The following is a 27,173-nucleotide window of genomic DNA, read 5'->3' on the forward strand; positions in this document are numbered from 1 at the left end:
TGCAAAAATAAATCAACATTTCCCTTCCAGGGGAAATTCTAAAATATTTGAAGTTCCAACCTAGAACTGAGTTTATTGAATACTTTCCAGTGAACGGAAATACCCAATCTGTGAATAGTTCTACCTAGTAAGCATTGAAACACCATGGCTTATAATTCAGTGTGTTCATCTATTGACTCCTTTAAAGCTATTCAACTATGTCACAGCATTCCTTAATTGAAATAGATTAAAATTCACAAAAACATAATGAAGTGTTTAATTTTTCTAGGATGCCAAATACAGAAAACTTAAATTATTTAACATAATGTATTAAAATAGGAAAAGGTCACTTATGGGGAGTGATTAAAATCATTGGTCGTGATTGCCACCAAAACTATAGAATTGGGAAAGAAAAATCCAAAGAGTCTTGCTTTTTAACGTCACAGTTTATGCCTTAATTTTGAATGATCTGCTCACTGAACTGAAGGGAACAAAGTATGCTTTCTCTGCATCTTTCAAAGAAGCCATTGCTAATGTGTTTATTTGGCACTTGAACACATTTGGGTCTAAGCAACTAGGTAATGGCTTTCATCAGTTTAGCAACCTGGCATTTTCAATGAGTTCAGCAGCTAACAAAGACATAAAATATTGGAGCTATGTTTGGTAAGGCTGCAGCAACCTCAGTCAAATTCCAGTTTGAGAATTTATTAATTCTCTACAGCATTATGAAAAAACATGCCAATGTCAGAAAGTAGCATGGCATTGAGTACACAGAGAGTGAGAGCACAAGTCTTGTGCGCAGCTCCATCTCCATTTCATTACCCCAGCCAAAAAAATGGCAGCTGTAGCATTCTCCACGGATTGCGTGGGCCCAGTTCACTTTTGAAAGGGAAGAGGGCAAAGCAACACTCAGTTTTTCTTCTCTGGGTTCTGCATGCCTCAAACATGGTTTCTCATTAAACCACTACCATCTCTTCTGTCTCAGTTTATCTTCTCAACCCAAGAACGAAATGCCATGCAATTATATTGAAAAACATTCAAACATATTTATTCATTCTTTAAACAAACTTACAGATCAAGTAACCGCAATGAAAAACAAATTATAGCAAAACTTGGAAAATGGCAAGCTAAAAAAAAACCCCTAGCCATAAACAAGACCATTAAAGATGAAAATATACTCAGACACTTACTTTACATGCCAAAACACGGGCTCAAGAAATCCACCCATTAGGAAGTGTGTCAATTACTATTATTTGGGAAACAAACAATTACCCAAAACATTTCTATATAGTGATCTAAACCATCCTCTGCATTTAAGTTTTCCTTTTGGCCTAACACCTTCCGTCTGGTTTTCCCCACTCCTTTGGCTTTATGAATTTTTTTTTTAATTTGTTTTTCAAACAAATAAGCTTTGGTTTTACCATAAACACCAACACAAAAGTCAAAAGAACTTAGCGTAAAGTACCGAGGATCATCCTCTGAGATTGCCATACTGAAAGCCACAACACTTTATATTACAGTTATACTTACTTATCCTGAAATCATGCGTTTCTGTTTGTCTAGTGGTCTATGATGAGCAATGTTCTAGATGAGGTAGATTTGAGAAATATTTATATCGCTATAATGATATAAATGTTGCGGGGAAAAGGGAATGAAGTTGGCACAGGAATTTAGTTACCCTTTCCTCCACGCTATTCCTTTACCTCTGGAATATCAGATAGTGCTGCTAGCTGACTTTGTATAACCTGAGTTTTGTTTTATCTCACTGAAATCCCTGAGGCTTTATTCTCATTTTGTCTCATTAACCAATTTTTATAATGTCTTTTTGTTTTAGCCTGATTGCAAGTAAAAGATTTAAGCTAATATGGGGTCTGCTAGTTCTGCTACATTTCTCCTCCCCTTTCTACCACCAGTAACGAGAGGTAGATAAGAGATGTGGAGGAAACTGAGTGTTTGACAGGCTCAGTGGGGACTGGGGAAAGAATTGCATTTATTGAGAGGGAGGGAATATGTAAGAGGGTAAAGGATGTAAGTTTGTAGCTAAAAAGCAAGCTCTGTTAGTTCTACTTCTCACAGAACAGTATGTTCTAAAAATGTAGCATTTCATTTCAGATTTTTGACTGAATGGAATTTGAGGACAGGGCTGAACTTTAAAAGGTTAGTGGCTATAGAGCTTGTTCCTAGCATACTTCTGAGGACACCTCTTCCCAGCCTGCTAAGACTGACTATATCAATGATTAACCTGTCTGCACTTAGCTGGGAGGAGCAAGAAATTCCTGAACACTAACCATAAACAGCTTGCATGGATCCTTTTCTCCCAGTTACATTACTTTCTGCCTCCAGCACAATCAAGGTACTGCTGTTAACACCCTTGCAGCACAGGATAGAAACTAATGCTCAGAATTCAGAGCACAGAAATGTCACAGTTGTGCCAGAAAACGTCTGTTGAGCTTTGCCGGGTAAAGCAACCTCAAAACAAAACCGTCAAAAAAATGAACAAATCAATTAATGATTTACAAAAAAAAAGTCATCAAGCCGCTGCAGTAAAACACAGAAGAAAATTTTTTTTAAAAAGTCAAATCAGCACCTTGTTTTAAATTGCTAAGCTCCTAGCGGGGAAGCTCAAATCACAGCCTCATCACTATGGAAAGAATAAAGCTTATCCCTTAAAAAGTAGGCCAAGGTTGTCATCCCCTCTTCCCCCAAATCCATCAGCTCAGCAGGAAGGATAGGTCTTGAAGCCTTTGAATTAATTCAGTTTCAGTGGTTTAGCACTTGCTAATCAATCTGACCACAGCTCCTTAGACTCATGCATCCATCCCGGTAATTTTGCTGGGCAGACTCAGGACGACTTAGCTTCCAAAAACCACGTGTTTTCAGGCCAATATGGCCAAAGTAGAATCACAGTCTGGTGAGACTCAGTACAGTTATCTGCCACTGCACAACACAAGTAAAAAATCCTATTTATCATTTTAAACAAAGTATAATTAACCCAAGAAGTCCATGAAGGCAAGGCATCTGAGGACAGGCACTTGAAAGGATAAAAAACTAAGCCTTTTCTATGAATTGTCTGAAAACCAGCTGGAAAGCGGAGAGGCTTTTCATACACATTTTTAAAGACAAAACAACCCTCTTACGGGGTTTGACCAGGCTACAGCTGACACACATCAACCAGAAGCGTAAGAAGGACAGTCCATAAATACGCTGTGGAAAGCGTGCTACCCTGGAGCACAGGAAACAGGCCAGCCACAAACGGTCCGTGCTCTGGCATCCTACCTGGCAGCAGTTCCACGTAGTCGCACTAATGAGCCACCTACTGTAAACAAGCCTCATCTCACCTGCTGCAAAAACTGAGCCATATACTTCAGAGAAGTCACAGTGCTTGCTCCAAAAAACCCATTTACAGTCTAACGTGAGGCACAAACACAAGTGCAAATGACAAGTAACAGGGCAGAGCTGGCTAGAGCCAGAACAAGAGATGCTGCAATGCAGTCACATGAAATTTATGTAGATGCTCATCTTCAATGATCCCAGATGAGTATTTCTAGCAGAGATGGAGGAATGGCCACTATTAGTGATGTATCTTCTGAGCATCAGAGAAGTAAGGCTCAGAGAGAACTCGGTAAGGTGAAAGTTGGTGAATGTCTTGCAGACCTCTTCACATCTACATCGTCACCTGAGGTACAGGAGCAGGAATGAAAGTTTCCTCATCTTTCACTGGCAAAGCAGAGTTTATCGGTTTTCTTTTTCAGAATTAGTGCACTCTGGAGTTTCTGTTAAAATTAAAGAATGAATTTCTTCTTCCTTAATTAACCTGTCATAAGCATTCACAGAATCATCCTTTGCACAGCTCTGAAAGAGAAGAACAACATTTTTAACAGCACTTCTTCACGGCGAGCATTGTTTTTTCAGCCCAATAAGACAGACCTGTTTCACAACATATAGCTTATTATTATGGTGAAAAAGCCAAGGTAGCTGGGTAACAAATTGTGCTTATTAGGGACATGGCTTAGGCCTGGTTGACGGAAGAGTTGTCCTCTCTGGAGACAAGGAAGAACTGAAGGTTGGTCCCCATCTTAAGACTGCTTCCAACTACAGCTAATGAGTGAAGCTCAGGCAGGAGGATGGAGAAGTGAGGCTGTACACGCTTGGTAGAGTTTTCACTGAGACCCTGAGCACGTAGAGAAGATCAAGATAATACTCAGAGGCAAGAATGTAGCATTACTTGGGGCAGTAACAAAGTGTTGTCAAAGCATGACAAAGTGTAACAGCTACCATATTGATGATCCTCATGGCCAAGAGTCCCATCTTAGTCCCATAATGAGCAATACATGCTGAAATATTTATCTAAAAGGTAGTAAACGAGGAGGCCAGATCCGTGCTTCCCACATAGTTCTGGTTTATCATTAGGTGAACTCAGAATACCCTTGTGGAAAAAGGGAATACTGGATTTTGGACTCTGACTCCATTTGCAATTGGGAGGCCACAAAAAGGAGACTTATTTTCAAGAAGTCAGTGATTCCTGCAACTCCTGTTCAACTGAGAACATCCAATGCACATGCAGCACCAGACACCCAGCTAGTCATTATCCTCTACAAATGTTTCACAAGTGGCACAAATTTTGAGATGCCACAGTGAGTCAGAAGGTCCCTTCCACACGAGGACTGTGTTCAGAGAGCAACACACATTGCCTCATGTCCAGGTTTGAACTAGGGCTTGTCAGCGTACTTCCCTTCGGATTTTTATAAAGAGCTACTGAGTTAGATTTGTTTAGAAATAAAAGTTGCCATAATCAGTATTATGATTATTTTTCCTGAAATAAGGGCCCATAGCAAGTCTTTCATCAACCAAAGCTTGAAGCAGCTATATTTACTTTTGTTCTTTTGCCAATGAAAAGCTAAATGTCCTGATTTACTTCATAGCTAACTGACTGTGATAAAATGTATGTTTCTGGAAGTCAAATATGAATAGCTTTATTCAGCATCATAAATATGAGCAACTAGCAGAGAAAGACCTGAATGTTCAGGAGTAGTAGTTTAACGGAGTTGCAAAAAACCCACAAAAAACAACAAACAAACAAACAACCCAAAACCACAACCACAACCAAAACCACCCCAACAATCAGAAAACCCCCACCCAAAAAACCCAACCCCAAACCCAACCCAAAACATATTTAAGGGACTAGCAGTCTGTAAAATAACAGAATAATGCAATTCTACTAATGTATCTAGAAAAGTATATGCAATTTGAGGGGGAAAAAAAAAAAACCCTCTCAGCTTTGGGAAATTCTTTCTGAACAACTCTTACTATTGTACATACTTAATCTTCATACAATATACTTACTCATATACAGTTGGTTTTAAGATAGACATAGGTATTAGGAAAAAGAAAATTGAAAGCCTACAGATTCCAGTTCAATAGAGTAGTTGGCCCAACAGCTTCTTACTAACCTGGGAATCCTCATTCTGCTCTCCAAACATGCGTTTAAGAATTTCTCTAGGGTCTGGAATTGGTGGAAGAATTAATATCTTCAGCCTTCAGAAAATTAAAAAGAAAAGCCTTAGATGAAAGATATATTCATTTAAAAATCACCATTTCAATGTCACACTTGGATGCGGTCAAGAAAATTTGTGGAGTCAGCTTTGACATCACTGGCCAGCTTTCATTCTCTGCAACTATAGCCCAATTCTCATTTTTACTCCCCAAACCAAAGGAAATGGGAATATTCACACAGACAGATTTTAAATAACTTTCACTGTTGACAGAGACAGCAGCAAAAGTAGACTTTTTTTAAAATCTGGTAAGATATACTTTATACATAAGCTTAATTTTGCATTTGGACTTCATTGGTTAAAGAGAGGGGATACAACAGCTGTGCAACAAGAATCTAACTGTAAGCATACATAAGCAATGTTACACAAGTGCAACCAGAGCACGTATATCGTCTATAAACCTAATTCTAATGACTGAGGCACAATGGTGCTGCCATTTTTGTTATGCAATGCATGTTACGGATAAAACAGATGCTATCGAAACATGCCACATCATGGACAGTTACCTGGAAGAGAGATGAATTGTAATGCAAGTCAAAGAGCAATCAGAATTAGTGGATTGTAAATAAAGGGAGATCGTTATTTACCTTTTTAGATAAACCAGTAGAATTATCATAGATACTGCCACTATTAATGGAATGGTGATTATTAAAACAAAATAGAACACAGAGTCCGTCTTCTCACCTGGAAAGCAAAAATTGTAGAAACTTAGGGATGTTTTGAGAGGCTTTTTAGGAATAATGACAACAAATTAATTAATTCTCTAATTAATTCACGACTGAATGTTTTCCAAATACACTAGCACTTTTGTAGGCAAGGACTCATTTTTCAAAGCATGATATTATAATGTAGATACGTTTGGCAAGAAAATGCAAACCAGCGAGACTCAGGGCTGAAAAACTGACAGCACTGGAAAGCGGTCATTGCACAGCTACACGGATTGCAACCCCATCGACATATACAGCAGTACAGGCAGTAATTGATGGCACTGCTGAAGGACTAGAATTCTCTTGCCCTCTTTTCACCTAAAATTAAATAGATACATAGGAAGATGATCTTCGACTCCCATTTATTTAGCAGATAAAAGGTACTGGACGCCTTACAGACAAAGAATAAAGTGCAACAAATCACAGGAACAACTGCTCTCACCAACACTCTTTTCTTCACTCCAGTCACTATAGAGCTTGCTGCTGTAACACTCAGGCTTTGGTTTTGCTCTCACTTTGAAGACGTACTTGCTATTAGGATCAACACTAGGAATCGACATATAATTATTTTCAACCTAAGGTAAAAAGAAAAGGTAATTTGCTTTGTTCAATTACCAACGTATTCTCAGTCATTTACAAGCCTATTTTCATTGTGCAGTTAATGTCTTCTGAATGTTTTGATGGAAGATCTTTTTGTGAATACTGAGCTTCATAAAAAAGGACATGGTAGCATTTAACCAGCACAGACTGCCTAAATAGATATTCCAAAGCTAAGATTTAATCTTATTCACTGCTACATCTATCATACAGCATTTGGCATCAATGATTAAACTAAGACTCAATGTCTGGAACAGTGCCTTTTTTTTTTTTTTTTGAGAAACACCTGTGATTTACGCTGCTTTTCCCTCTCTGTCAGGGCAGCAATGCTGATCCAACTTTGACCACGCAAAAGTCTTCTGTGGTGCCTCTACAGAGACATGCAAACACACTAGCTGGGATCAAACTTCACTTATTTTTGATCCAAAATGCCAGTTTCTTGACGAATGTTGATATTATTCCAGTTTGCTAAATTTGGGGTAGGACAAACAACTAAATATGCTCCACAGGAGAAGACTGCCACCTTACTTTTAAATTTATCATGATGTTTACCATTGTGATCAAACAGTACAGTCAGTTTGGCTATGCAGATGCAGGTATGAGTACATCCAGACACTGAAGTCAATGCTTTTTATACATACATTAAAATCAGTGTATCCAAGAGTGCACACCTTTTTCTCCCCCCCCTTCCCCCCCCCAGTCTTTTTATCCCCTTGCTGTTCTGTATAACATTCTGTGTTCTTGTGTGCGCCAACAATTAATTTTGCTTTACAGTAATCAAGTCACGTCATTCAAGAACCAGGCAGTCCTCTGACCGAGCGCAGACCAACGACAGGAAAACCCAACACCAACAGACCGAAGTCCCATATCACTGAGAAGCAAACAGGTCCATGCACCGCAGCGTATTTCCTGGTAAGTGTTGTTTAGTTTCGTGTATACTCCTTTATCGGACTGTTCTTACACGTTACTGCTTTGCCATAACAAATGATGGCAAGGATTCCAGACTCACACGAATTGCATTTTATAGATATTACTACCAGAAACCTACTGTATGGGAGAAAAATCTTATGTCCACACAACACTTCCAGCTAGTGCATCAGACCCATTCACATGCAGCCTATGTATTTTTTTCATTTTTAAGCAGCAAATATTTGAGTTACTGTGAATATCAACACAAGTTATAAAAGATACATAGGAAAAAAATCAGTTAATTGTAAGTAATGAAAAATTACTTTAATTATCTGAGCGGTGTCCAAATCACCATTGTGATATTCAACTTCATAAAATAAACAATTTTCTGGAAAGGTGTCTGATTCACTCCATTCTACATATATTTCATCATTAATCTTTGACAGTGTAACTTGTCTGGGTGTAGCAGGTTTTACTGAAATGCAAAATGGAAGAATTAGTTAAAAAGTATATTTCACTGCTTACAAAAATTGTTCAAGTCTTATTGCACTTGAACAGAAAGAGGAAAAAGCACCAAAAAGTCAAGAAAGAATAAAAACAACTAAAAAGTAAGAGTAAAAATGAGTGGAAAATGACCCCCCCACCCCCCCAAAACAAACCCTGTCTACATAATTCCCAAATCAAAGATCAACAGAAGAAGGGAGCATCTAATCATGTAGTCTCATCCACAGCTTATGAGATGCAAACTTCTCAAACACAACAATATACTAGCAAACTTCTTTTTAAAATTATTTTGTATAATGTGATGTTAAACTTACCAAGGGTGGTAGGATTTTTACTTGCACACACAGGCCTAATTTCTTCAGAATCATCTCTAATCAAAATACTTATAGCTGGGTAAGTTCTGGTGACGTTTGGGAAGCTAAGATTGAAAATGCATCCAAAGATTCCTTGGTGCATAGAATAGTTGCTGCACTTCGTACGGTTTTTCAAACCATCAAACCTATAGGAATAAAAATATTTTTTTAAACTTCAAATGAATAGGACAGCAAGCGGCAAGGTTGTTTTTAAACCTGTGTTACAAATTCTAAAGACTGATCTTGCATTAAAGCTGTGCTAGAGCATATATAAAAGTAAAGCTAAACAAAGTAAGAAGCTTCTATTTATTCTCAAGCTTTAGAAAGAATATTTGTAGAGTGTCAAGTACCAGAAAGAGAGGCAGGTTTGCTTTATATCGAAGCATCAAAGATAACAGCTGCTTTCAGCTTTGGTTCATATTTTCCACATGGGAAAGCAATTTCAAGGAAAAAAAAAATTTAGAAAGCAAACTAATTTGGATCACTTCCCGTCAACAGAATTTCACTTCTGTGATAGAATGAGCTGATTAATTTCCTTTAGCTATGCCTCAGGTATGACAGCTCTTGGTTGAGACAGTCAAGTTTCACCTAGTGCCTGCATTTTCTTTTCAAAAGGTCAGTATTCACTTCCAATAACAGAGAAGCTATGACAACCTTCTTCCTTGCTTCTCTTTGTTCCCCAAGTCCCAGTGAAAATATGCCAGCAGCTTTTCCTCCCGAGAAAACAAATTATTTATTTAAAAGTGATACAGAGTACATCAGAGCTTCATTTAAGAGCACAATAGGAGTGACATTCCCCTACTTCACATTTCAATATATAGGGGCTGGGGAAGCCAAAACTGTCTGTCCTGTTTTCAGAACAGTTCCCTTCTTTATCCACCCTTCTCACCTCCCCGCCCTGGGGCTGATGAAGACGGGAGGCATTCAGAGCAGACAGCGCTCTTGTAAGCCTCCATCTCAGCAAGTATTACTGTGCACTGACTGGATTCGTTTGTTCTAAGCTAACATTATATTCATGTTCACTTTGGATGAAAAGATAGTGTTTTAGAGGAAAATGTCAAAGAAAGAAGAATATAAAATGGAACTAAACAATAATTTTTCAGGTAATTGCTCACTCATTTCTGAAAAACAAAACCAAAAAAAACCCCACCTCACCTGCATTATGGAAAGTGTATCTTTCAGTCCAAAAATCAAGTGTTTCCTTAGTTTTCAGCTTTAAAATCAAAAAAGTATTTTTCTTTCTAAGCAGCATGAATTAAAACACTTTGCTGTCACTGCAGCTACATCTTTCATTAAAATTAAGGAGTAAATTGAAAAGATGTAGCTCTAATCTAAAACATTATTCCAGTAAGTATCCATATACCCAGAAATTATCCTCAACACCTCATTGGTACTGTTCTTGTAATACAGAAAAAATTTCTTTGAGTAGCAGTTTAGAGAGAGAACAGCCCTCCCCGCATTTAACTAAAGCAGCAAATTTTCTGCTGTTTGCTGTCCAAATGCATTAAATCAAACAGCTAGCCTGCGAGACTGCCACTGGAGAGGAAGAGGAAAAAGTTTATTTAGTTAGTTCAGGTAAGACAGAAAGCTGATTTAAAACTACAACAGGGGGCTTTCAGAAAGAAAACTTCAATATTTCTACAGAAGCTAAAGCAATCTGGCATTTCACAAGCCCCATCAACATGCAGAAGTATGCATAGATTAGCATGCACAGGTCTGATGCCAAGTTTTTGCTCACACCACAACTCTGTTCCTTTGGAACAAGAGTCTATTTATGGCAGTCAGCTGACAAGCAAGGATGATGATAAAAAGATGTTCTTCATAACTTTCAAGGTGAATCAGTTATTTATGACATCGAAGATACAAACAAAACTACTGCTAAATGTTATTAATGCTTTCATAACATTTCCCAATGATTTAAGAGCTGACATACATTAGTGAGTGATTCTGACTTAAACGGCCCATGTTTGTTGGGCTGCAAAGAAAGCAATTAATACATTGGTCTAGCTCAGTTCTTAATTCTTCCCTCTTTGAATCCACAACTGGAAAAAATTAGAAAGCAATAGCAGATATTTTAAAATGGCTACAGAAGCAGCCAGTGCTTCACATGGTAGTTATATTAACTTCCCAAAAAGACTCAGCAACAGCAACCTCTTGACCCTTCAGCAGCAAAGTTTTCTGTTGGACAGGACCCAACACTAACTTGCACGAAGTGCCCTGGAACCTTTCAAAGCAACAGGAAGCAGACAAGTAAAATGTCTAATGTAAAACTAAAGATTAGCACTAAAAAACTTTAGAGTTGGGAATAAAAAGTTCATACAAACCAGTAGAACAACGTATAATTGGTATCACTGCTTGCATTCTCTCCAGGACGCCACGTACAAACCATGTACTCCAAATTGTGCCAAACACAGCTCAAGTCAACAGCAGCAGTACCTGGAATACCTGCAAGGCAAGTTGGAAAGGCCTCTTAAGATTTATATTGCCAGCAAAGTCTTCTCCACAACTTCCAGAAGTAAAACGTCCCTTTTTACGTAACTGAAACTGTCTGGAAGGCAAAGATGGGTTACCTCGCAGCCTCCGCTGCCTGTCTCAGCACAGTAAATGATGAATTCCAGTTGTTTATTGCTTGCAATAGGAGTTACTCTGCTGAGATTTCAGCTGAATGCAAGCTAATCATAACACTGAATCTCAGTTCCCACCACGTCTGAATTACTACTTAGAGTTACCTGATGCTAAGGACAAGGTGTTGAGTCAGGAAAACATTTTGTTCTATTAAACTACAGGTACTTTAAAAAGGAGTTAAAGTAACTGGCAATTATAGGGATAGCACTTAGCTTTGTTATAGTTACTACAGCCATCAACTTTAAAAATAGTCAACATTTAATTATAGCTATCTTCTCCAGATACAGTATTCGTTTCTCAGTATTCTGAATATGGAAATACCTGTAGATCTTAAATACGGACAAAAGCAACACTGAATTTTTAATTGAGACCCATATACCTCTAGACATGCAACTTCTTCAACATACTGAAAACCCAAATTACAGAACATAAATACAAATGAGTACATAGCAATTGTGAATAGAGACGTCAATGCATCTCCCAGGCAGAGCAATTACAGCATAGTCTTTCATATTCAATCTTGCATTTTTGTATGGTACAAGTTCTTTATACTGTATTATCATATTATAGCATATTAGATACTTTTCCCTTGTAACAAGTAGCAACATCTCCACGAACTAAAAATAAAATGCATGTTAATTTTATGAACAGTTCAGTCTTTTATTGATAGCAAACCCCAAACTACCTTCTACTTCCATGCTTGCATTCTCCCTGAAGTAGCAACTGTCTAAGAGTATAGGAATATGAAACTGGTTTTCCTATTCCAAGAAGTATTTAAAAATATTTTATCTGCAAGCAGACTTTTAAAAGCCCCAGCCTGTTTAGTACACACTGTCCTAATGATCTGCTTCCCTGATTTTCCACAATACCCTTTTGACAGACACGCGGACAAGCCTGATAAGGTCTCAGATTCTCCCATCCACAAGCGGTTTTTGTCCACATCGAGTCATGCTCCTGGGTTAGACAGACTTCTACTCCTCAAGCAAGAGGCTCTATTTCCTTGCTGTACCTCTTAACTTCCAGCCTCCAGCAGAATACATTATTCCTTAAAGTCTGCTTCCTAGCAATTCTGCTATGGATCCCTTATTTCTGGATGTCAAGAAACAAAAAACATTTTGTCTCTATTCATTTTGCTATGCACAGCTTTGTAGACCCCAGCCATCTCTTTTGAAAACGAGAGAACCCTACTATAATTATTTGATTAAGTCACTTATTTATTCAACAAGTTGTTAAATTTGCTAGATTCATCCCTCTAACATTTACAAATGTAGGGTTATACAAGGGACTTTTGCTTGTACAGAAAAATCATACAAAATAAATTGACTTAGATGTTAGTCGTGAAGTCAGCGGGCTTAATACAACCTAAGTTATCTCTTATCCCACAACCACAGCACGGCAGGGACAAGAGGAATGACAGGAAGCACATCGTTGTCTTGGAAGAGCATTTAAATTTTACAAGCTTGCCCATAAGGTTTTAAACGTTAGAAGACTCAAGTTGTGTTTAAACATAATATAATCCTTCCGTTTAAGCTCTATCAATTGAACTAGCCCTTATGTCTGGTATCTCCCTATTTCTCTCTAATATATTTCTATGACATTTTGTTAAAATAGCGAAGAAAACAAAGCCGTGTCTCCTCAGGCCAAGAGCGGCAGGTCTGTCTCGGGTCAGGCCGCTGCACGTGTTACCTTTTGGCAGAAGAGAGGTCTCCACCCACCGGCTGGGCTCGCTGGTGTTATCGTACTTGCATTCACTTCTCACTTTGAGACGCATTTCCTCATTCAAGAATGTATCCGTCACACGGAAGCGACTCTTACTCCATTCCTGGGTTTGGATGGGGGGGGGGGGGGGGGAGAAAACCAGAACATTTGGCATACCATATCAGACATATGAGAATTACTATGAACGTCAGAACACATTACAGCCCCTCAGAAAGACTGCAACTCAAAGACAAAAGAAATGAGTGTCTGACAACGTGGGAAGGCTCGGCATCACTTAGATTTTCTTTTTCCTCATCAGGCGCACTCAGAACTCACCAAAGGAAAACTACTTCTACTCCAGTGACCTGTAGACATGAGCAAAGGCCACACAGAGATGAAGGAGTAAGTATAACGTGGGGGAAAATGATCCTAGAGTAAGTCTTCATGGATAATGCAAAATAAGCATGTTTATACTACAGCTGTATGAACAGGAGCTTACAGACCTAACCTTCATCTTTCTGTGTGTGTGCACATGACGAACAGAAGAAAGAACATTTGAAGATGTAACCAAAAAGCAACGAGAAGAGTTTGGATGGATTTAAGGAGCAAAAGAAAAAAATTATCAAAACAAATCCACGGATGGCTATGAAATACAGTGACACCACATCAGGCCCAAGTAGTCCATGAGCTCCCATTTTCAGAAGAGGGTATGTGCTTGTGTAAGAAAGAGGCTTACCCTTTTATCATACACTTTCTTGAGCATCTTTTATTGGGCTAGGGGGATGCCTTTGACTTCACTGGAAACAGGATACCAAATAAATATCTTTGTTATGACCAAAGAATGGTGTAACCACTAGCATATTAAAAAAATAATAAATATTGGCACTAACGAGAGGCCAAGGAAATCAAACAGCAATGAACAGACCAGCTTCTACCAGCTGTAATGCAAAAAGATACAGCAAGACGATACACGGTCTGGTTCATCCTGTTGTGAAACCGCTGTCCCACAGCTCTTTCACTGCTGCTGACCTTAACATCTGTTAGACCCTTCCACAAACTCATTCAGCTCATTAACAAATTAACAAGTTGAAAGTCTGCTTGGTTAATGAACCCACCAGAAGAGGCAAATAGGTTTCTGCTGAGTTAGCAAGTTTGACTGGCTCATTTAAAGGTCCGATGAAGATCATTAGAGAAGAGGGTGTCAAAAATGAAATATCACCCTTTTAGCAGTGTTAAGCCATTAAACCAGCTCCGCTGTTTGTGAAACCGCAGCCTTACTTCAATCGCAATATATCCTGGAGCTGTCAGAAAAAATACAGCAGTCACCGTGAAGAGGCCATCGTAAACATCAGGCCATAAAACTGTCACAGGGCTCAACAACAGAGGACTGTTTCAAGAGGCATCATACCGATTTTAACCATATCCAAAATAGCAGCACTGCCAACCCCACAGTTGGTCAAATTCTCATGGTTTGGACTTATGGACTGAGAGCATATTATCTCACTCGCAATAAATGGTAAAAATATTTGTCCTACAGCCCCTTCAGTACCACGGCAATGCTGCTCTCAGTTCTGACCAAACAGTTGTTAATCCACACCAAGGATCACATCTGGGCTGCAAACCATCTAACACGGACATAAAAACAAAAGCCCATAACAAACAAGTTTTACAATTTCTGTTCCAGGGAACCAATGTGTACCATGTTGTCTTCATAACACAACCCCCATGAATATTGTAAAGCGCAGGGACAGGCTAAATGGGGAAATATGTTAGTACTTAGCATTACCTTCAAAAGGCGCCGCGCTGTCAAATCACAGCTACACCAAGGTTAATGTGCACGCCTCTTTCTTCAAGTGAGTTCAAAGTGAAGGAGATCAGCCTTTGCAAATTCTCATTTATTTCTTAAATGATGTAGACTGCCCTGTATGTATTTTATTTTTTCTAGAAAGCTGCAGAAGCAAAGACTGAAACAAGTCTTTTCACATTATTATTATGATACTTCTGTGTTATCAGTAGCAGCTCAATTATCAGAAAGCGACAGACAGATTTTTCTGATCTGAAGATCCCACAAGCTGGTATGACTCATTTTTGAGGTTTTGATCCCATGACAAGAATTAAAGGCTATATTAAAACTGTATTTATATGTATATATATGCCTACACACAATTTTATCACAGTAAGACATTTACTGGAGCACAGCAGAGTTTAAAGAGGTGATGCACTTACTCTTTTGTCCTGAGGGACCTCATCAATCACGATGTCGCTGGAATACTCCAGGTCACAGCTAGTGCTGACATTCTCTGGGGGGCTCCACGTCCAGTTCAGGGTGCAGATTTGGATAAACGAGTAGTCCAGGTTGGATGGAGGCGGAAGAACTTTTGCTCCTAAAAGAAAGAAGTTATCAGTGTAACAATCCTGTTGGTCCACATTTTACCACTAGTAATACAGACAGACTTTTAACTCTCCAACAGAAAAGAACACAAATGACTTCTCAACTTTGTCAGTTCGTATTTGCTATCAGATAAGCTACTGCCCACTAAATTGTTTCTACTATTGCTGTTATCTCAGTCCATTGATCATTTAAATAATTATAAGAAATGCACACGCAAAAAAAAAAAATCATTGAAAAGTGATTTTTAAGAAATCGCAGCATGCAACAATGTAGTGGCTGTGGTAATGAAACTTATGCTCCTGGAGGGAAGATAAGTCTCCTTTTTTCAGGTCTTTTTTGCTGCAGGTTCGCATCATACTTGCTGAATCTTTAGTAAAAATAGCGTATACATTTTGTGGAGCAATTAGTACTTTATTCTACCCCAAAATGATCCATCAATGCAGTTTTAGAGAGAAAACTTTAAAAAGACAAGTGATTACATCTTGCAACTGGCAGCTGTATGTTAGAACCACAATTTAGCCCAATCCAAGCAAAACCGAGAATGTTAAAAAACAACAAAGAAACCACAATGCTTTTTCAATTACTTGCCTATTAAACTTCTAATGCTACGCTCTGGCACAGTTAGCAAAACCAGTGTGGCACAAATAGTAATTTACTGCTGGCGCACTTCAGCGGTACATTTTTTCGCCTCCCAAAAAGCAAGATAGAAGCAGAGGAACAGCCACGACTCAGAGATAGTTGCTGGGATAAATCCACTTGTGCATTTACCGTTCCTTACTCTTATGCACTGACTCACAGCCTACTCAATACCCAGCCACACAGCTTGAAGGTCGTATTAGAAAACAAGGAAAGGAAATACGGCAGAAAATAGAAAACTGCCAGGAAAAATTAAAGTATGTGTCAGACTCCAACTCTAGGAAAAATTACCAACTGGAAATTCCCTAAGAAAATGAAAGTGAATCTGTTTTCTTAAAGTGCTACTCTAATGCGTACTATTAGGAGATACTAAATAAGAGGCCAAATGAGACTGCTTCTCAAGGGTATCTACAGGTATCATCACCGAGGCACCACCACCTATTTCTCTGTGGAAATAAAGTACCCTTGTTACACAAACACTTCAAACTGATATCAACTTGCGCCACAGGTCTTGCTCATCCCACGAAACCAGGCTCAACCTGTCCCAACATTTGCGAGAGTGCATAGGGAAAGCGCAGAATAATTCCACTGAGATAGGTTTTCCCGTCCAGGTCATGGTGCAGCCCCGATTCCTTCTACTAGCATAAGGAAGAGGGCAGATGGAAAGGCTAAACAGCTTATTTCAGCAAGAATTCTGCTCAAAGTGTCCATGACACTATTATCTTACATTTCCCGAGAGCCAGAGCTGCCAAAGCTTGAAGAAAATTCATCAAACTCCTGGAGCTTTCTCAGTCCTTTGCATAGTTAAAGGACAGGCAACGGCAGAGATCAGACATTATTACCGTCTGCATGTATGTGCGGATAACATATGCTCGCACAGAAAATGAGAATAATTACCAGGATTTACTGGTTTAGTCTGAATATGCTTAGCTTTTTTGAATACTTAAAACTTTCGGGAGTTTTTGTTTGTTCAGTTTTACAGCTGACCTCGAGAGCAGAGAAGAGAAATTTTTTGTCTTACAAAAATACAGTCTCCTCTGAGGAAACTGAACCTAGCCAGAACATCTTTGCCTATTACCTGGTTCCACTAACAAAAACTTATGACGGGTTTTAGGAACAGCATCGGGGCCTTAAGTTTGCAAATACTGAGTCCTTTAGATCATATAAAAAAATTAATATATTTATTCAAGACTACACAGCTCCAAGCATTCTGTCTTTTCATGATCAAACTTTTTATTACCTACAAAAGTCACAAACCATTAAAAGAATTTACAGTGTCATCCCTGATTGCTGTTCTGAAGTTCTACACATCTCCTTTTAATAGGTCTGATTAGAAGTAATTGTGCTTAAGCTTGCAGATTTCTAATCGCACAAAGTAAGAAGTGGGAATATTCAAGGTTTATAGAAAAAACGCAATAAATTGTATTAGCATAAAAAGTTTAAATCTAGTAGGTTTTAGATTAATCTATACAATTCTGAAGCTCGTGCTTTAATGTTACATTCAGCTGAAGATTTGCTTTTATTGATAGGCTTGGCCACTCTCATACTTTTGTTGTATAAAATATACATACAGTCTAGTAGTTTTGTTATTAAAATCTCATCGCTACAGCAGTTTAGCAGAACAACTCAAAGACCAACTACAAAATACAGGCAAGACATTACTTCACTCTTAAATAAACAAAACCACGGTGATGCTTCTAAGAAAACAGAGTGCAGCAGTAACTAGCAGAGATCAGCTTGAGCCAATCCTGCATAGAAAGCATTTCTAAAAGCTGTAATGTGGAAACAAATACTTTGCATCAAGTATCGTAAAAGTGTTGTAAAGTAAAGACTTTGTATTTGTATTCTGTCCTCCTGTACGAATTGTAGCCAGTTGAAAAATAACAACTCTCTAACGTTTGCAACTGTCTTTTCGCACAACATCAGCAAAGACAGAACTACTAAAGCTTCGAGCCCCGGTTCTCACGAAACCCTCACAGACACGCACACATCTCTCCTGCAAATAAACGTTCGTGCTTCCAAAAGCGGGGGAACTAAAAGTAACGGCAAACGTAGTGGACAAAGCACACAGCAAGGGACACTGTTTGTGCCCCGAGCTCCCGCAGCCGGCAAACCCAGCTCCCGCAGCGCTACCCGCGGCGGCCTTCGCCTTACTGCCAGGAATCCGCCGCAAGACTCACGCACGGAGAGAAAGGCGGTGGGCTTCTGCTTCGGTTTTCAAGGCAGAGACACTCCCGGGAACCGAAGATAGATAGAGCTTAAAAGATTTCTGCCGACCCCGTCAAACGCCGCCTTACTGAGAGAGAAAAGCCGATTTTTAAGCGTCCCCGTTCCTCTGCCGGGTAAGAGGCAAGGCGCACTACCGGCATTGCTCTCGCACGCAGCTGACGCGTTTCGGGCTATTTCTACTACAAAAAGAAAGCATTTCACTTAAATACGTATATGTGAACGTACATGCACCGAGCCCACAGCCGAGCGGGCAGCGCAGCTCCCGCGGCCGCCCGACCCACGCACGGGAAGGCCCCGCAGCGGCTCCCCCCACGGGTGTCCCAGCCCCGGCTCAGGCCGGCAGCGAACGGCACCGCGGCCCCGGCTCCGCCGCCGGGGCGAGCGCCCGGGGAGCGGAGCGGGGCGAGCCCGGCGCGGGGCCGGCAGCCGGCCGGTGGCCCCGCTCCTCGCCCCTTCCCTTCCCGCTCCTACCTGCCGCCGTCCCCGCAGCGACCACCAGCCCGCAGACGGCGAGGAGAAGCCGGCACCGCAGCGGCGAATCCATGGCTCCGGCCGCCCGAGCGCGGCCCCCCGCTCCCACTTCCCGTCGCGGGGGCCGGGCCAGCCGGGAAGAGCCGCGCCCCGGCCCGCCCAGGTAACCCGAGCCGAGCGGGGAGCGGCGGGCGGCGGCAGCGGTCCGCCCCCGCTACCTGGGCAGCGCCGCCCCCGCCCCGGGGCTGGGCCCCCGGCCCCCGCCGGCCCCCCACCCGCCCTGCCCCGGGCTGCCCGCTGCCGCGGGGCCGGGCTGCGTCTCCCCTGCTGCCAGGGGAGCTTCCCACGACATCCCGTGGCCCCACGCTGCCCCCACTGCCCTCCCTCTCTTGTCACCCCTTGTGTCACCCCCTGCCTTCCTTCCGCTCTCTGCTGGCCATCGCTGCCTCCCGCATCCACACCACAGAGACACTTTTCTGTCCCCCGGAGCCTCCTGTGCCTCCCAGGCGCCCTCCCCAAGCCCCGCCATGGCCCTGCCGCAAACCCTGAACTTCAGCGTTGCTCCAGGAGCCGTCCCGGTCCCTGCAGGGACCTCAGCCGGCACCGCGCACCGCGCACCGCGCTGCTTCCCCGGCTCCAGCCCGGTGCCCCACGGCGCCCTCCCGCAACACCCTGCCAACTCCCCTCACATTGCACTTCAGCACGGCCATAAACTCTGACAGATCTCGTTTTGGGACACAAAGTCGTCTTCCTTTTACAACCAGATCTCCACTCAGCTCCTACTATTATTGAAATGTGCCCAAGATATTCATATCCTCTCACCAGGAAAACAACTATGCTAGCACATCCCCGACTAGTTCTCTTGATATTAAACCTAGTTATTCAATCCCTCTGGCAGAACTCCTTTTTTCAAAATCCCTCCTGCAAATCCAGGTCATTTCTATAGTTCTCATCTGTACTAAAAATGCATATTGTTCTTTTTCTGATCCGCTACTACAGATTCTTCTTTCTACAAACTTCCCCAAACGCCCTCTGCTTCAGCCCCTTCCAAACATGATATGGTCGCTTGCAATTTTGCTCTCACTTTTATGGGTGTGATGCTGCAAGTAGTTTTCCCAAATTTTCACAGAAGTGGGAATATCACGCAAGTGATATTTTGATACATTTCAGGATAAGAAAACATTTGGGATAAGGCTTTTTCTTCTGAACTAGATTTTTGTGGTAGCTGGCAAGCTTGCTCCTAGTTGCCACCCAAATACAGGTATTATAAAAGTAGTACAGATCCAGCAGAGAGGAAACTTTGGCTAAGTTTCAAGGCAAACCAAAATTAATTAGTGAAAATTACTTCTTCCTAAGCCAACAGAACATTTCAGTATTTACTCAGCTCTTCAAGGAGTCTTGCAGGAGTTCATCTGCTTTTTAGACACTCATTTTAGAAAAAGGGAAGTGGATCTTTTTATGATAGGGTGGGGTTAATGTTGTGTTTTTTTACTTTTCTGCCCGTTTGTTTTTATACTCCTGGGAAAAGAAGAGGATTTAGCAAATTTCCTAGTTGCTGTTAGAGACCACCCAAAGGCCTGCAATTATAATAAAATAAAAATTGTGGCTTAAAGTTCCAGGACGTGGAACGTTTAAGCTGTGTGACTGTGATCAGACTGTGCGACTACCTATAGCCAGCACGGACTACACCTGCTAGTGATGACCTTTGTAGAGTAAAGCTGATCTGAGACAGAGCGACCTCTCTCTTGCTTTCGGTTTCCTTGCTAATGTTTTCTTTCCTTCCTTCTTTCTGTTTTGTCCACTCTTTCTCCTGGGAGAGCCAGTGCCAAGCACACATCCAATGGTTCGCATGCTTTTGGCTGCCTGCCTGTTGTCGGAGTCAGCTGAAGTGGTTTTCCCCGGCTCTCTCCCTCCTCCCTGAGCGCTCGGCTTGTTGTCACATTCCCGTCCCAGTGCATGGCAATCAGAACTCCTGCCGAAGCCTTTGATCCCTGCCACCTACCTGAGACTTCCCGTTTCTCAATCTCATTGAGTCCTGTCCCACATCCTTCTGTCGCAAATCTCATGCTCGCTCACGTTCATGTTAGACGATACGCCTGTGGTGTAGTGACCGGAACTCCTATAGACACACCTGAGATGATATCTTTAAAATGATCTGTTAAATAAGTACTTGGGGTATGGCTTCATGCTTGGTGTAAACTGATTTACGATCATGCTGGTGATCTGCCCTTGGCCATGCGTTCCTGCAATTTCCACCCACGCAACCAAAGCTAGTGATCGTGGGGCCATGCAGCGAGTTTGCTGACGCATTAAAAAAACCCAACTAACGATTTTTTTCTGTACATGTTCCCTAAGTCAGATTAACAAATGATGCTGATGCATGGTGTGGCTGCATGATTACTAAGTCCAACAAGAGGCAGCGGTAATTAGCAGCATGGGGCTGTGGGGAATTATCCGTTTTGGGAGCAGAAGAGTCCTCAGTTGCCCCACACCGATGGTGAGATTCCTCCTTTTTAATTTCTGATTTTGCAGCAGCTTCTGTCAATACTTTAGGTCTCAGCTGACATAATTATAAGCGCTTCAGAAGATGGCTGGGGTCAGTTAAAAAAAAAGGGCTCAATTAGAATACAGCTGGATCCGAGGCACAAAAATCCAAAATTGTGAGCTGAAAAAACCCGGTCTGACTCACAAGGCCTCTCCCTTTTCGACCTCAGTGTTCTTTGGGGGACGTCTGGAGTTTTGTGATACATGTGTTCAAAACGGCCATGAACTCTGCAAGTTCTCTCTGAGCTGCTGCCCAAGCATCACCGGAAATCAGAAATTACGCAGAACAAAAACTACATCCTTCGAAGAGCACTTTCGGGTAGATGTGGAACCAAGTATGCTTGTGCAAAAATTGTATCCTTCTCCAATAAATTGCTATTGCAAGTCCATGCATCAGCTTTTCTGCTCACAGTTCCCTAAATACCAAGGTCTATTTAATTCATCTGTTTATTCGGCAAGGGAGTAACTGCTTTACCCATCAAGGGAGGCAGGGCATGAACCTGGTTCTACAGCTCTTCGGCCAAGGCTTGCAAGAGCCCCGTACAGGAAGCCCCAGCGGTAGAAGACAGCAGTAGCAAAAGCAGTCTGTCCTTTATCCACTGGTGAGGTAAATAACAATAGTTATACCTGACTTCCATTACCTCATGCAATAGCCAGTGCAACTGCCTGAGCTTGGCATATATATTAGTATACTAGCCATTTAAGCTGAGTCAGTTGGAAAAGAGCGACAATAAATACATTCCCAAAGAGCAAAAGTCTGAGTTTGAAAATTGGAACTACAAAACAGAGTAAAAACCTGATCACAAGCTTACTGAATATTCTTTAGGAAAGTAGGGTGATTTGCTGGGACACTTCCTTACTAGTGATTCACACCTTATTTCTATTTATAAATATGCAAAGTATGCACTTCTATGTCTGTCTCAGGTTTCCTGATGAATCATGTTTTTTGGGATCCTCCGAGCTGGATGTGTGGCATTAGTGCTCCTTCAGGACTTCTGAATCAACATCTTCTATTTGCCGCTGAATAACTTAGAGTTAACAATTTCATTTGGTGTACTTATGTATTTGAAGATTTATTACAGTAATCTTCTTTAGAAGCAGCATATGTGATAGCTCATTTGACTGGGTTTTAGTCCCATGAATCTTACACCGGTATTAGCTTCAGATCACTCATCCTGTTTGGTGAAGGGAAAAAATCCCCTAAGCAAAATGTGTTTATGGCAACACTTATTTTTCCTGTTTTTGTAGTCTTTTATTTTGACCTGGAATAAACTCTCTTTTATCTGGATCGACAGAAATGTGATTTTGCCCTGGCTTCTTGTCAAAATTATTGATTCTTCAAGAAAAAGAAAACTAGAATAAAAAGAGCAATATAGGATCGCTGGTCTCAGAAAGCTCTGGAGCAGCGTTGTGTATTACTCGGTGTCACAGGTACATCGGTTAACAACCGAGGCAAACGGGATGTACCGTTCTGTCGTCACACACAGAAGGTTAAACAGGGCTTGTACAACACACGTATATACAACATGCACAATAAAAGCACTTTTTATGAATATGTAGTAGCAGGTGTTAAATTTACATGAAAAGAGAGTCAATTACATCCAGAATAGCGGAAATATTATGTGTATATCATAATTGGTTCAGCATTGCTGGACACAAGCATATTATTTAAAGGTTAAGTACTAAGTTAAGTACTAAGTTAAGTACTAAGTCTGTGGTTGCATAATTAGCCGTATACAGTATTCCTCAATCCTGTAAGAACCCCTTGTTTAATTAGAAGAACTCAGCTCAGTGAACATCAAATGAACACATGCTACTCTCCTCAAGTGGGTAAATTGGGTAAGATGTGGTTTAATTTGTATGAGACTTGTGAGTCCATGACTTCCACTTACGTTTTCCTCCAGGTCTTTTGGGCTGTGTTACGTCAAACACAGGCAGTATAAGAAACAAAAGTGTTAATGAACAATACGGGTTAGTCTCAAGCCTGCTGTGAAGTGTCTCTACAGGAACGGAAAACAAACATATTTTACCTACTTTGAGACAAAAGGTGTTATGTTCATGTAAACTCTTATTCTATATCAAAATACCATGTGGCATATGTTCAAAAGGCTTCTGGAACAAAATAAACACGTTACACACTACAGGTATTTTCACATCCGTGATTTTCCATTTGTTGGCCTATCTCATGAACATTTCTGCTATCAGAAGAAATTTAGAACATCGAGTAGTATGTAGAAATACATCCTTGGCTGCAGTAAATTCTGCGTTCCAGATTTTTTTGGTGAAAGAAATGTAACTCTGAAGTTATTTGTCTTAAAATACTACTTTTTAATCTCTGCAGAGAGAAAAGCAGTAAGTCGAAGAAGAGAGTAAATGTTTACACTTTGCTTACTCTATCTAGATGTATAAATCTCTAAAAGCATGTTCTTGTACATAAAGTGCTGGCAGACCCTGTGTTGCTTTATATGTCCTATTTGCAAACCATCTGGCTCTAACACATACCATTATCCAAAACAGTCCCGATGATACTGAGAGTAGCCAAGTGCTTTTAATCCTCATGGACAGATACTTTATCCTATTTCTTCTCCTTTTATGCCAAATTACCAGTGCATCCCTTCTGAAGACTTGATGTGTTATACAGCAGTTTTGCAGCAAAAGTAATTAGAGGTGTAGATATAAAATATGTACATATGTGTAGCTATAGTGATATATAGAAAGAGTGCATGCCAGGTTGTAATTTGAAATATGTCTACTAATTTTTACAGACCAAAAAATTCCTGCCATTCCTTAGGCAGTGTAAGAAAAACAAAAGTGGTAATGAACAATAAACATTTATATTCTTCCAAAAAAGGCAGCAAATAGGAAGTACCCAATGTGAGTACCAGCTACATAAAAGAGACACATATATAGTACACTCCCCAGATATATCTGTGAATTAAGCTATTTCAGCCAGAAATAAGAAAAAAATCTGGAGGACTTCTTTAAACTGGGACAATTATGTAGGAAAAGGATAGGAAGAGAAAATGTGAACGCCTTCTTGGCACTGTTGTCCAGATACAGCTGTAAAATATCTGATGACCATTCCCTATCATTTCCAGATTGGTGAAAACGTAAAGAAAAACCAAGCTGGTTTGTTACCAGTCTTTCTATAACCCATCTAAAAAGGACAAATTTTCCTTTGAGATTTTTCTGTTAAAAATCCAGTCGAATTATTTACCTGCAGGACAGAAGGCAAATCCTTAGGGCATGATTATTTTTGTGATTCATCAAAACTGCATATAAGTGTGTGTTCTGAACTGTACTGACTGTATATATTCTAATTGGACTGGTATTAAATACTTTCTTTGGCTGAATTATCGAGACAGCTTTCCAGTATATTAAATTGAAATGATGGGACAACTCCAATACCAACAATAAATTAAGAAGTTCAGACAAAAATTCATCTTGGACCATTAAAGATATCCGAAGAGATGAGTAAGAATTTCACTGGAATTCCAGTAAAAATAAGGAATAGCAATTGAAAATTCAGCCAACAATGTTATTTCAGAACATTAACGACATCAAAAAACATGAATAAGAATTTCACTGCAATTCCAGGAAAACCATTAGGTTAGCTGCAGTATTATTTAAAAGAGCTATCGTGCAAGAGTTTTTGGATGTCCACGTCTCATCATTGCTAATTGTATTCAAGATATGCCTTTAGTACTGATGTTTAGAGTTTAACTAGCTCCAAAAAAATCTTGTAATGTATCCACTATTAAACAGCTTCATCACCTTTTAGTAAAGTAATTTGGAAAACTCTCACTATCTGCCTTTAAATATTATTTGTTGAAAGATGAAAATCAATAAGGTAGTAACCATATTTAAACATGCTAGTTTCTCTTCCTCTTTCTGTTAACCTAAATTTAGAGCCTGCCTGGCATAAAAGCACATACAAGCAGAAATGTGGTCTGTTTGTTGCATAGGCACATCTGTATTTTGCTTGCAACAGCTAATGGGTGAATTTACGGATCACAACATTATTTTCTCAGAAGACAATTAATTTTAGGTATTTAGAATCATGCATAATAAATATTTTGAAATGTGGTCCAGTTACTATTTGAAGATAATTTTTGTTACAGAAATTAGAAGCTTAACATTTTATAGACATTATAGCCAAGCTAAATACCAAGCTGGAGTCCTTTTATTATGGCATTTTGTTACATATCCTTAAAAACTCCCACCCTTCCCATATGAACTACTGGAACCATATTTACAATTGATGGGGTTTTGAAAAACACGGATATTGAAAATGTTGCTGGATAAAAGAATTACTGATCTGTTTTCTTCTTCCTGCATCTGAAAGTGGCTTATTAAAAAGAGACAGAGATAATGTATTAAAGCTTTGGGGAGGGGAAGAAAGAAGAAAAGAATTCGGAAAAATAAATTTTCTCCAACCACCTGTCAGACAAAAACAACGGGCTTTCAGAAAAGAGATCTGTTTAACAGGGGGGAACATGCATGTCATATGATGTTAAAAAAAACCCTCAATTTTGTATGAGTTATTTTAATGTGCAGTATTTTTTTTTTTAAAGCACATCTCACAGATTATTAGAATTTTTCTGAAAGGTGTTAAAGCACTTCATAATTCCCAACTCAATTTAAGGTGTCCTCAGAGTTTATATTTGTGTGAGACCATGAGTAGTAAATAGAAAAACTCGTATCAAATGACAAATCTCTTAGGTTGTCCTCAGTGAGTACAATCCATCCTCCTGCAGCCGTGAAAGGTTAGCCAAAATTGAAAACAGCTATAGTAAGCTCAGGTCTCATGGAGGTTACTTCAGAATTATCTGCTTAGAGGATGTATGAAAATTATAATTTCTGACTTAGGTTTTAGTTATTCCAGACTTGGGCAAGTTTACTCTCATTGTCTGAGTGTAATAGGGGCACTTGGACCCCAAGTCACTGTTTAGAAGAGGAAGGTCTCTTACTAGTAACTACAATTTCTCCTTCATGTTCCCTGTCCAACAAAGCTCTTAGCAGCAAATATGATATAATACTAATTTCTATATACTCTATGCTCCTTCTATATACAAAGTAGTTTTACATTTTATTATATTCCATTGTACAACTTTACATAGTATCGTTATCATTTCAATTTCAGCAATTCAATACATACTTAGATGACTGCCTTTCCATGTCCTGTTATACATTTAGCTTAAAAAAAAAGTAGAAAACAAGCACAGTGGTGCAATGTCCAGGCACTTTCAATGTTGCTCAGCAAAATAAGCAAGCACCCTGTTTGAAAGCATGGCAACTTTTGAGGAAAAAAAAAAATTAATCTTTGCTCATCACGGATTTTTTTAAACATCCTTTGTACAGTTCCAAGTATTCCTGAGAAAGCTCTGTAAAATATGACTGATATGTTTATATTTCAGCAGTGGGTCTGAGTGAACAGTAATTTCCATCACCAGATGTTCCGCTGATTGCACAGAAGACATGTAGGGAGTCATGCATCCATGGCGAATGCATTGTATCTTCATGGTAGATCTAGACAAAACAAAATAATCACAAATTCAGTAAAAGTTTCAGCTCATTATTATAATCAAGCTGTTTAAAAAGGTATGCAGAAGAGATATCCAACCTTGTCTTCAAAGCTGTTTCGCAAAGGCAGCATAACAAAGAGATGAGAAAGAAGAGTAATTTAGCAATTTCTGTAGCATTCATATATACACTGTTCTGTATATTACTGGATCATTTTTAGTTACAACTATCCCGTATAGGAAAGAAATAATTCTCTGTATAGCAATTTTTTATTGTATCTTAGCAGTAACAGAATTCTAATAGCTTTTTTGGTAAGCACCTGCAGCTAAATACAGCAAACACTCACTACATCCGTGCCATGTGGCAAGATTTTGTACTTTATAACCTGCAGGATGGTCTTACGGCACAGGATCTAACTGCGTGGGTAGAGCTGCTCTAGAGCTGACGGTGTATG

General features: G+C 40.0%; 2 protein-coding genes across 4 annotated transcripts in view; both read right to left on the reverse strand.

The window, feature by feature from the left end:
- Window positions 1-1,000: 1,000 nt before the first annotated feature.
- On the reverse strand, window positions 1,001-20,718 carry IL13RA1 (interleukin 13 receptor subunit alpha 1). Its single transcript, XM_050902016.1, is given in 12 exon segments — window positions 1,001-3,831; window positions 5,430-5,514; window positions 6,119-6,215; window positions 6,681-6,813; window positions 8,068-8,219; window positions 8,563-8,747; window positions 10,926-11,046; window positions 12,913-13,048; window positions 15,151-15,308; window positions 18,653-18,720; window positions 18,722-18,866; window positions 20,655-20,718. Coding segments are annotated over 12 exon segments (1,464 nt in total). The 3' UTR covers window positions 1,001-3,711.
- Window positions 20,719-25,150: 4,432 nt separating this feature from the next.
- The window catches only part of DOCK11 (dedicator of cytokinesis 11), an 84,830-nt gene continuing 82,807 nt past the window's right edge, over window positions 25,151-27,173 (reverse strand). For all 3 annotated transcript variants that reach the window (XM_050901567.1, XM_050901566.1, XM_050901564.1), the window contains one exon: window positions 25,151-26,725. In XM_050901567.1, coding sequence (XP_050757524.1) covers window positions 26,603-26,725 — 123 coding nt within the window. In that variant the 3' untranslated portion in view covers window positions 25,151-26,602. The remainder of the gene's footprint in view (window positions 26,726-27,173) is intronic.

The sequence above is a fragment of the Gymnogyps californianus genome, chromosome 9 (genome assembly GCF_018139145.2).
Source record: "Gymnogyps californianus isolate 813 chromosome 9, ASM1813914v2, whole genome shotgun sequence".
Lineage (NCBI taxonomy): Eukaryota > Metazoa > Chordata > Aves > Accipitriformes > Cathartidae > Gymnogyps > Gymnogyps californianus.